This window comes from Triticum dicoccoides, chromosome 7B (genome assembly GCF_002162155.2).
Source record: "Triticum dicoccoides isolate Atlit2015 ecotype Zavitan chromosome 7B, WEW_v2.0, whole genome shotgun sequence".
NCBI lineage: Eukaryota > Viridiplantae > Streptophyta > Magnoliopsida > Poales > Poaceae > Triticum > Triticum dicoccoides.
Window position 1 is genome coordinate 717,928,395 of NC_041393.1, and position 11,279 is coordinate 717,939,673.

The 11,279-nt window shown below is 44.7% G+C and overlaps 2 protein-coding genes across 2 annotated transcripts; both read left to right on the forward strand.

Annotated features, from left to right (window-relative positions):
• The first annotated feature begins 6 nt into the window (after positions 1 to 6).
• On the forward strand, positions 7 to 4,364 carry LOC119342203 (phosphoenolpyruvate phosphatase-like). Its single transcript, XM_037614054.1, has 9 exons — positions 7 to 291; positions 364 to 564; positions 970 to 1,081; positions 2,249 to 2,472; positions 2,823 to 2,961; positions 3,108 to 3,328; positions 3,442 to 3,563; positions 3,657 to 3,818; positions 4,008 to 4,364. The coding sequence occupies exons 1-9, from the start codon at positions 28 to 30 to the stop codon at positions 4,069 to 4,071; spliced, it is 1,509 nt and encodes a 502-aa protein (XP_037469951.1). The 5' UTR covers positions 7 to 27; the 3' UTR covers positions 4,072 to 4,364.
• Positions 4,365 to 5,897: 1,533 nt separating this feature from the next.
• On the forward strand, positions 5,898 to 10,938 carry LOC119335892 (phosphoenolpyruvate phosphatase-like). Its single transcript, XM_037607940.1, has 10 exons — positions 5,898 to 6,055; positions 6,664 to 6,878; positions 6,960 to 7,160; positions 7,620 to 7,731; positions 8,107 to 8,330; positions 8,803 to 8,941; positions 9,660 to 9,880; positions 10,068 to 10,189; positions 10,287 to 10,448; positions 10,553 to 10,938. The coding sequence occupies exons 2-10, from the start codon at positions 6,708 to 6,710 to the stop codon at positions 10,632 to 10,634; spliced, it is 1,434 nt and encodes a 477-aa protein (XP_037463837.1). The 5' UTR covers positions 5,898 to 6,055; positions 6,664 to 6,707; the 3' UTR covers positions 10,635 to 10,938.
• The last annotated feature ends 341 nt before the right edge of the window (positions 10,939 to 11,279 follow it).

Consider the following 11,279-nt stretch of genomic DNA (forward strand, 5'->3'; position numbering starts at 1 on the left):
CCTCTCCGCCCTCACTCCATCGCTCCAATGCCCGTCCGCCCCTCTCACACATCCTCTGTCCAGTACATTTTTCAGGGTAACGGGGTGTTGGCAACTTGGTGGCGCCGTTGTTCTTCCGAAATGAGGATCCGGGGCTCGCTGGTGCTGCTAATGCATGTCCTGCTCTGCCTGGTAAGCGGCGCCTACTCTGGCCGCACGAGCTCTTACGTGCGTAATGAGTTTCCGTCCGACGACATTCCTCTAGAGCACGAGTCTCTTGCGGTTCCGAAAGGCCATAACGCTCCACAACAGGTTCGTCCATCATTTTAACAAATTTGGGGTGATGTACTCGATGTTTGTAATCACTGCCTGTTTGGTCACCAGGTTCATATCACTCAAGGTGACTATGACGGGAAAGCCGTCATAATCTCGTGGGTTACGGCGTTGGAACCCACAAGGAGTGAGGTGTTTTACGGTGAACAGGAGAAACACTATGATCGGAAAGCCAAAGGGAGGATGACGAATTATACATTCTACGACTATCGATCTGGATACATACATCACTGCCTTGTTGATAGCCTTGAGGTAATATACCTCTCTTTTTCCTGTTGTGTCCTTAAGGTTTGCATTGTATTCCTATGCAGTTTTATCTTCCTTTCCGTTTTCATAATTTTTGCAGCCAAACATTGTTGCTCAAAGTGCAATATTTTGACATGTTTTATTTATGTAAAGTTGGAGTGATGTCATATGCAAAATCACCAAATCTCAAATATATACAATCCATTCTCTCTTTTTTTCAGGGGAGTACTAGGTTTATTCTATTTGGACATGATGTCCACTGCACAAATTGTGTCTTCCATTTCCTAGTGTATGTGTAGTGCAGACGCGGAGTTTGTTTATATTCCAGTAAATGAAGACAATACTATGTTTTGTACCCAATCTTGTACCAGTTAGTTCCAACATAAAATTCTCTACTTTATTGGTTTGCAGTATAACACGAAGTATTACTACAAGATTGGAACAGGAGATTCAGCTCGAGAATTTTGGTTTCAAACACCTCCAGCAATTGATCCAGATGCACCCTACACATTTGGCATCATAGGTTTGTGTTATCTTCTTTAATTACTTTCTGTTTATAAAAATCAGAACATGTTGTCCTTACACTATTGTAGATCTCTACAACATTTCTCTAAGACCTGATGGGAAAAAGTATGAAAAAGGTATGTTAAGATTACGAAGTCACTTAGGGTGCGTTTGGATCTTAGGCAAGCGCAGCTCCTAGCCTTGCCGGGCAAGGATATTCATTTGGTTAGGAAAATAAAGCTAGCATCTGGAGGCAATTTACCCTTTAACCGCCACAAAAAGCTTGCCAACGGAGGCGAGCCAATTTGGCTCTCCCGCACTGGCAAAAAAACACGAACGTGGGCACTTTGGCAGTTAACGCTTTAATTTTGTGTCTTTCCAAACGCTAAGTCTTGCTTTTGACGACTCTAGCCGAAACCGTCAAGATTAACCTGGCCTAGCTAAGCTAGCTGAGTTAGGAAACCAAACGTACCCTTAGGGGTTGTTTGGTTTGAGACTAAGTTTGCCTAAGGTTGCCACACCTAAGGTTAGGCCAATTTGACCAACTTAGGTGTGTGTTTGATTTAAGTCACATCTTAGGCAAGCCACACTAGGGTCCCACATCATATACACTCAAAAAATACGGCAAGATTTCAATAGGCTTGCCAACTTGTGGCTCTCATTTTGAAGAACTAACTTTAGGCAAGTTTGACAACATTGTATGGCAAAGTGTGACACTCCTAGGCATAGTACCAAACAGCCCCTTAGCATTGGCTCGGCTAAGATTACGAGATTACATAGTAGGTTTCTTAAGTAATACTCCCTTTGTCCGGAATTAGTTAATGTTCAAACGGATGTATCTATGGAGTGCCAGCTAATTCCCGACGGAAGCTACTAAAGAACTGGAAAGCAGTTTGGAAAAATAGCTCAGTACCTTGGGTGCATGAGCGGGTAATTCGACTAGTTTTTTTTTTCTCTTTCCCCATGAGCACTACTCAAACAATTTAGCCCAAGTTACCCAATAGTTCCTGCTCACGCATATGCATTCTCTCTTCGTGTGCAAATTCTCGACCGTTGTTGTATCACATTGAAAAAGAAATAAAATGAAAGATGAAGAAAAAGGTTATCAAGGCTAGCTCACTAGGTGACTTAGTAATGCAGCGATTTAGGCAATTTCGTCTCATTTTTTTCTGGCTCACTGTGCTAGGTGATCTGGGGCAAACATTTAATACACTCTCAACTCTTCAACATTATGTGAAAAGTGGAGGACAAAGTGTTTTATATGTTGGGGACTTGTCTTATGCTGATAAATATGAAGACAATGATGGCGGTCGGTGGGATTCTTGGGGTCGACTTGTTGAACGTAGCACTGCTTTTCAACCATGGATATGGAACTATGGGAATCATGAGATAGAATACATGCCTGATCTGGTATGTTATCTCCCCAACTACGCAAAAAATTCCCAATAACGTCACAACTTATGTAACTATATGTTGAAAGGGATTGACAAAGACGTTGGCAATGTTGCAATACTTTCATGTGCCATGCATATACACATAACTTATTTATTTATTATCTTCATTTTTACAATATACTTCTCTTGAACTAGAAATAGCAAATTGTGGCCATTTTGTAAATCAGAATGCATATTCCTAGATCATGCATGTGTGCGCGCGCGTGTGTTGGGTTTGAACTTTATTTTTGCTCTATTTCTATTTTCAAAAGGATCATGTTGCCTTATCAATTCTTGACTCTATCTTAATTATGTTTGGTATTCCAGGGAGAAACTTCTACATTTAAGCCATATCTGCATAGATATGCAACACCATATTTGGCATCAAAGAGCAGCTCCCCAATGTGGTATGCAGTCAGGCGTGCATCGGCTCATATTATCGTGCTCTCTAGCTATTCCCCATTCGGTAAGTTCCTTCCTTTTCCTACTTGCATGCATGATTGGACAATTGGATGTTCTTCTCTAGTGTAGAGGATTTTTTATTTATTTATGTCGATTCTAATGCGAGTATATTTTTTGTTTTGTAAACTTGCATGCATGTGGTTTTATCAGTAAAATTCACTCCTCAATACAAGTGGCTGAAGAAGGAACTGAAGCGCGTGGACCGGGAGGAGACACCTTGGCTTATTGTTCTCATGCACGTTCCCATGTACAGCAGCAACGATGCACATTATATGGAGGGCGAGAGCATGAGGGTTGCTTTCGAGGAATGGTTCATCAAGTACGATGTGGACCTGGTATTCGCGGGCCATGTCCATGCTTACGAGAGATCGGTAAAATCTTCACTTTATTCAAAATCGATGAATTTAAACCATACTTTGTGTATTTGATATTTCATGGTCTACTCTGACTCGATGAGATGTCGGCTACGAGTGTTGATTTGCAGCACCGTGTATCCAATGTGGACTACAAGGTGACATCGGGGAGTCGATACCCGGTGCCAGATGAATCCGCTCCCGTGTACATAACAGTTGGCGATGGAGGCAACACAGAAGGACTCGCTTCGAGGTAAAGATGACGTACACCATATTCGATTAGATAGTCCTTTTTGAACTCGTGCGAGGCTTTCCCGTTTGGCCAACCTCAGAAAGTTGCTTGTAGGTTCAACGACCCGCAACCGGACTACTCCGCGTTCAGGGAGGCCAGTTATGGGCACTCGACCCTGCAGCTGAAGAACAGGACGCACGCCGTCTATCAGTGGCATAGGAACGATGATGTGAAGCATGTGCTGGCGGACAAAGTGGTGTTCCACAACCAATACTGGTGAGCATGGTAGCACTTGGTGGTTTTACATATAGTCCCACCGAGAGGGAGATTGACAATTCGTGTTTCTAACCTTGAAGATAGTCCCACGCAAACGGAAAACCAAAACCTGAAGAGTCCCACGCAGACCGAAAACACAAACCAAATTCCAACGCTGATTCGTGTTTCTAACTAGACTGTGTCTCGCAGGGAGAGTGGCACTCGCCGCAGGAGGCTAAAGAAGAAGAGACACCTGCGCTATGAGAGCCTATGAGTGCCTCGTGTGTCCATGCCCTAGGAGGAGCTCTTCTTGCTAATACTCTCATGTCATGGAGGTATATAGAATAAGTATGTGGCATTTCACTCCTGCTCGCCTGAACCCAGTTATCTAGGATAGATGCATGGGCAACTGCATTGTCCTAAATCGATACATTTAAACTAAATAAATAAAGAAAAAAGCATGAGCTGGGACAAATAAATACTAGCTACAATCTAGTAATTCCATGCATGTCCAATGGTGTGGACCCTTTTCTATAATTCTGTGCGGATAGTGTTTTTCGAACTTTATAAATGTATATATTGTTTTGTGAAGTATGTGTTGCGGTGGTGATGATGTCTGGTGGATCCATACCGGCGATAAGGCCAAGTGATGGTGGAGTTCGAACAAGGAAGTAGGAGTAGTTCAGAGTCCATACTAGCATGGGCTGATATGCATAGTGGTACGCCGTAGGGAGATCACTAGCATCGACACGCTTGGCTTATGCATGCGCCCGTGTACATACCTTGTAGATAGTCCCACCCAGAGGTGGAGCTGAAACTAAAGTCACCCGGTGCACCACTTTAACATGACGTAAATTTTTTGAGCAAACATATACAAAAAAATGTGATTCGTAATCTCTAGTTAAGAGAGGCATTCCCGAGGAACTTCAAAAGTTTTCGAAGTGATGAATGTAGTTCAGAACTCACAGACCAAACAATTAATTAGGCCTAAAATCCAGAAAAGGGGGGCGCGCGCGCGCGAGAGAGAGAGAGAGAGAGAGAGAGAGAGAGAGAGAGAGATGAGAGAGGAGAGAGCTACTCCTAATGCGGTATATGTTGTCGAACATATAAAAGTTTATGTATGAATATGAAAAAGCATAAATATATATGAAAAGGTAGCAATAAAAATGCACTTGCTATATACAACCAAACTTCAATACAAATTACAGAAAAAATAGGAAAAATTAGGAAGCCTATTTTTTTACACGAATTATAGAATTGCGAATCAGGGTATACGCATGTGTGGTACCTGCACACCAAGGTTTGGATTGTGGATAATGGTGGCTAATCAGATCGCGGTCCGCGGAAGGTTTAATTACCGGGGGTCTATGGCACAACGTCGCCGTGTCGATCGTCCATCCATCATGGTTGGAGATCGCGAGGGGGTATGGGAGGGGTATCATAAGACTAAGGATTACATTAATATCTCATGGAGACATGCTTGTTTTCCATGGTCTCAAGCTCTACAGGACGAAATACTCTCAATATACTTCAATAAAGATGTTGCAGTTGGTCGAAACGCCGATACAACTAGGTACTCTTTCATCCACAGAAACTTGATTAGTAATAAACGTTTTCGAAAGGCCCTTGAGTCGCTCATCCAAAAAGATGGTAAGCCCTGAGCGATAAATGTACTTGTGCCGAAGGGGTGATCCCTATAAGTGCAAGGTCATCAGACCACCAGGTCTTCGCTATGGCGTCGAGGTAAAATTCCAGCTCCACAAAGAAACAAACCAGCAAAAATAACACGGCGGAATAACGTAAACTCATCATATCGAATAACCGGATCTGCAAGGGCGCAGACCACGCCTACAAGAAAGAAGCAAAGTAAATTTGTTCAAAAGGACCACGATCACCACACACTGATGATGACAAAAAAAAACACAGAACTTTGAAAAACAGCTATGTTTGGGCCAGCCCGCTCTCTTCCGAGCAGCAGCCCGGCCCAACAGCGGAGCCAACGCGGGCCGGGCAGGATGGACACGGACGTCATCGTGCGGGGCCCGCGCAACTACCCTGAGTCTATCAGTGTCACAGCCGTCGCTTTCTCTCCTCCACCGGACTTGCTTGCCTCGCCCGGCCTCTCTCCCCGCCACACGCTCCGACGAGGCGACGACGCCGCCACGCCACCACCACCACCTCCTCCTCCTCCTCTACAACCCCCGCCGCCACCCTCCCCCCGCTCCCGCCCTCCAGCGCGTTCCCCTCCCTCCGCGACGGTAAGCGACCCCCCTGCCCCCGTTCCCCCCCTCTCGCGCCGCCCGTCTCTGCTCGGTCTCATTCGCCAGGGCGGGGCGGGTTGCCCGGATCACGCGTGGCGGGGCTCCGGGCTCCCCCTCTCCGTAAGTTCCGTGTCCCCGCGCGGCGCGCTGGCGCTCGATGGCTGATTAGTAGGACAGGCCCACTCGATTCGATTTCCAGATCAGCGCTGGCAATCAGCAGCCGATCCGCGGAATTAGCATTGATCGATGGCGCCGCGGGGGACACGCGACATCTTGGTTTTAGCATCTCGCAGGCTGTTGACTTTGACTCGGTATATAGGCAGACAAGTGAAGTGAAGTGAGCTCATTATTATATGCTAGTAATTTATATTAGTGGAGACAAGTGATTGTTAGTAGTGGTTTGACAAGTGAGGAGCTAGTGTTGGTTTCGGTTTATATCGATCTGCCCGTCGCTTTGCTCTAGATCCACAAGCGCAGCTGTGATGTCAAATTGAGGAGATCTTGCATGACATCGCGGCCGTTTGTTAATACTTTTATCCATCTCAGCTCTCCGTCGGCCAGTCATTGGTCAGATCACACAAACCTCATACATGCTCTGTTTGCAGCTGAGTTTCCAGGCTGAGGGCGGCATCCGCGTTGCTCTGAACAGATGAGGGGGCTGGGCTTTGCGGCGCTATCGTTACATGTTCTGTTGTGCCTGGCTAATGGCGTTTCCTCTCGCCGCACGAGCTCCTACGTGCGCTCGGAGTTCCCGTCCACCGATATGCCTCTGGACAGCGAGTGGTTTGCGACTCCCAAGGGCTACAATGCTCCACAGCAGGTACGGAGCTACGCTAATAGATATACCAGTTCATCATCACTGGTGGTCTGGTGATGTGCTCACCGCTTGTTCTGCTGTCAGGTTCATATCACGCAAGGTGACTATGATGGAAAGGCTGTCATAGTATCATGGGTCACTCCGTCGGAACCTGCGCCGAGTCAAGTGTTTTACAGTAAAGAAGAGAACCGCTATGATCAGAAAGCCGAAGGGACAATGACAAATTATACATTTTACGACTATAAATCTGGATACATACACCATTGCCTTGTTGATGGCCTTGAGGTATTTAATTGTCCTTTTTGGTTTCCTATATATTCTTATGAAATTTATTTCCCTTACGGTTATGATATATGTTCTGCCAATTATGGGAGCTCAAGTTGCAACAGTTTTCTCCGCTGTAGACCATTTATCTTGTTCAAGAGTGCACATATCCAAAATAGCCACCATTCAAAATAAACTCGCCATGGTTTCATGATGTACTTTACTGAACCATTACATGAAACTGGAGTGGCCAAAGAATGAAAATCACCAAATCTCAACAGTATTGGGTTCTTCTATTTGGACATGATGTCCATAGAAATTTATTCATCACATCTTCTTGTACCTGTGGACTGTAGGAGTAGCAGCCCAGTTCATGAAGAAGAGTTCTGTTTGTACCTAATCTTGTACTACTTTTGTTTGGGCAAACAATCTTGTAATAATTGTCTGATCCAAAATTCTAATTACGTTTTTGGTTTGCAGTACAACACTAAATATTATTACAAGATAGGTACTGGAGATTCAGCTCGAGAATTTTGGTTTCAAACACCTCCAGCAATTGACACAGATGCATCATACACGTTTGGCATCATAGGTTTGTCTTCTGTTCTTTAACTTTTTGTCTCATAGCTGTCTTGCATTACTTTGGACCTCTACAGCATTTTCTGTAGCTAGGGTTCTAGGGTTCTAGGGTGCTTGAGCAGGGAATTCAGCTTATTAGCTCCAAATTCATGCTTTTCACTTCACACATATGCACTACTAACGTTTTAATTCAAGTAACCATAGTCTGTGCTCTCCTTATCTCTTAATGTCCAAATTCTAGAGAACTGTTGTATCACTGTCAGGATAAAAGAAAAAAGCCACACTAGACAAATGATTATTAGGAATGCCAACCAATAGGTGAGATATAGACCTAGTGGTCAGCGACTCAGGCAGTTTAATCTAATTTTTTCTGGCTCTATTTTGCTAGGTGATCTGGGGCAAACATTTAATTCTCTATCAACTCTTCAACATTATTTGAAAAGCGGAGGAGAAAGTGTTCTATTTGTTGGGGATTTATCATATGCTGATAGATATCAACATAACGATGGTATTCGTTGGGATTCTTGGGGTCGATTTGTTGAACGTAGCACTGCATATCAGCCATGGATATGGAATTCTGGAAATCATGAAATAGAATACAGGCCTGATCTGGTATGTTATGATGTTATCTCCTCATGTTGGCAAAATTTTGCTAGTAAAAGCTCAAAATGTATCTACAAGGCAAAACTGATTGACAAAGCCGTTGGCCATATTTCATGCATCTATATTTTTTTTCTTTGCAATATACCTCTATTGAATCGGGAACAGGAACACTGTTTATTTCATGAACCATATTGCATATTCCCAATATTTATGGAATTACCTTTTGGGAATATATGTTTAGATTCAGCTGGCACACAATGTTGGTTGTAGTTGACTTGCTGCATAATTATGGTCGTGTGGGTCCACACTATCATGGCTATATGCTTAGAACCTTAGCCTTTTGTTCAGAACAACATTGTCTTTCCCTTTGAACTTTTAATTAGCTGAGCTTAATAAGTCTTGAGCTTTTGCTTTATTGACGTCTCTGAAAGGATCGAGTCACACTTGTCACTTCATAACTCTGGCCCTATTCATATTTCAGGGAGAAACTTCTACATTTAAGCCATATCTGCATAGATATTCAACACCATATTTGGCATCGAAGAGCAGCTCCCCAATGTGGTATGCAGTCAGGCGTGCATCTGCTCATATTATCGTGCTCTCCAGCTATTCTCCTTTCGGTAAGTTCCTTCCTACTTGCTCTGTTTCGTTTCTGCATGAAGTTTCTGATAAAGAACGAGGATGTGATTTTGGCTGCGATGGGATTTCCAAGTGCTTGGCCTTTGTCCAAAGCAGGGGTAAAAGTCAATAATATGGTCTTGTCATGTTTTTTTTTTGACAGGTTATCGTGTACTTAATGATACAACTGGTAATGTAAATACCAGTGAAGTTTAGAGTCATTCGCCTTTTGTCCTGCTGATACATTTGAAACTTTTACTGTAGCTCAATACACAGCGATAGAAGGTAGAAATCTAAAAAGCGTCTCTACTTTCAGTCTGAAACTGCTATTGACCATTTTATTCTCTTCAGGGATACAGTTCTAGTAGGAAGCAAGACGTTCTTTGAAACTTGTATTACAGTTACCAGAGTCGTGGTTCGAGAATCGTAGTACAGGGATTGGGGTCACGCTATTACCACCTTTGTAAAACTCTGTTTTAAATGTCAATCGTGTATCCTAATTGATTCGGTTCGACAACTTTGATATGAGATGCTATGCTTAATGGTTAGACGCACAAGTTCTACACTGACAGCATGTTCTGACCATTATATATTATATTTTAGAAGCGTACTTTATTCGACAACTGAATGTTCCTTTCAAAGTGTATACCATTGATGGTTTTGTCGGATATACTATTCTAACACAAGTATGTTTTGTAAACTTGTATGTGGTATTTATAGTAAAATACACTCCCCAATGGATGTGGCTGAGGGGTGAACTCAAGCGTGTGGACAGGGAGAAGACACCTTGGCTTATTGTTCTCATGCATGCTCCCATGTACAACAGCAATAACGCGCATTATATGGAGGGCGAGAGCATGAGGGCTGCTTTCGAGAAGTGGTTTGTCAAGTACAAGGTGGACTTGGTGTTTGCAGGCCATGTCCATGCCTATGAGAGATCGGTAAACTCTTCAGTCCATCCTTGAGCGCAGCCTCCTTCTTTATGAATAAATTGCTGAATTTGATCTGATTTTTTTTACATTTGATCTCTCATGGTCGAATCAGATGAAATTACACAATTCTATGTGTTCTACTCAAAGAGATCCGAGCTTTGATTTCTCATGATACTTGTATATGCACTGCTTGCAGTACCGGATATCTAATATCAACTACAACGTAACATCTGGGAACCGATACCCGGTGCCAGACAAATCCGCTCCCGTTTACATCACGGTTGGCGATGGAGGCAACCAGGAAGGACTCGCCTGGAGGTAAGAAGAACAAACACATCGCTCTAAAGCTAAGCACACCTTGTATTAGGCTCTGCCTGCCGCACTCTTACGATGCTTTCTCATTGAATGTTTGCAGGTTCAATGACCCGCAGCCGGACTACTCGGCATTCAGGGAGGCGAGCTTCGGGCACTCGACCCTGCAGCTGGTGAACCGGACGCACGCCGTGTACCAGTGGAACCGGAACGACGACGGGAAGCACGTGCCCACGGACAACGTGGTGTTCCACAACCAGTACTGGTGAGCGCCCGCGATAGCACTCTTGATGGTTTTCGACAAAGACATGGCGATAAACAACTGTCGCCCGCCTATCTGACGGACCGAATTCACCGTGGTTTTGGCAGGGCCGGCAACACGCGGCGCAGGCGGCTGAAGAAGAAGCACCTCCGGTACGAGAGCCTCGAGAGCCTCATGTCCATGCTCTAGGAGCTCGTTGTTGTGACTAGTAAGACAGAGCATTTGCAGCAGCACGAGGCTCTCTGTTGCTTTGCTCTGGTGCCAGCCTTGGTCGACCGGCGGATCGTCGGACCTCATGCCGCCGACACGGAGGCATATAGTAGTAGAAGGCTGGGAATTCTTTCCACTATTGCAGACTGCATGCTAGCACTGTATGCACTTTTATAATGATGAACACGGTCCGACACATGTAAAATTCCAGTCAGCCAGATGGCCAGCTGCACCGCTCAGGTCGACAGGCATTCTAATCGAATAAATCAATCAATCAGGAGTACTTGTACGCGGCGGCCGGAGCGGAGCACCCTGACGAGGAGGGCACCCTTTGTCTCTTTGCCTAGACGTCGCCGTCGATGAGAAACCGGCCGGCCGCGTTGGGCCCGCTGTCGCCCGGTTCGGTGTGGAGCTGCCGGTGCTGCGGTTCTCTTCTCCGTGCTCGTGCCATCACGTCCGGCGCGTGGTTGGTGGGTAGGTACCACGAGCCATAGCTTCCCTACCATGATGAAGAGTCTCTGTCCATCTCACCTGACTCAAGAGTTCGTCCCGGTTCCTTGTACGGATGAAAATTAAATATCCATTTCGGCTCATATGACCAGTATACTATAAAATTCAAAAAAT

Coding starts and splice junctions, on each gene's coding strand:
- LOC119335892 (XM_037607940.1), top strand. CDS start 6,708: ATGAGGGGGCTGGGCTTTGCGGCGCTATCGTTACATGTTCTGTTGTGC. Junction 7,161..7,619: donor GCCTTGTTGATGGCCTTGAG/GTATTTAATTGT, acceptor TTTGGTTTGCAG/TACAACACTAAATATTATTA. Junction 10,449..10,552: donor GTGTTCCACAACCAGTACTG/GTGAGCGCCCGC, acceptor TGGTTTTGGCAG/GGCCGGCAACACGCGGCGCA.
- LOC119342203 (XM_037614054.1), top strand. CDS start 28: ATGCCCGTCCGCCCCTCTCACACATCCTCTGTCCAGTACATTTTTCAG. Junction 565..969: donor GCCTTGTTGATAGCCTTGAG/GTAATATACCTC, acceptor ATTGGTTTGCAG/TATAACACGAAGTATTACTA. Junction 3,819..4,007: donor GTGTTCCACAACCAATACTG/GTGAGCATGGTA, acceptor TGTGTCTCGCAG/GGAGAGTGGCACTCGCCGCA.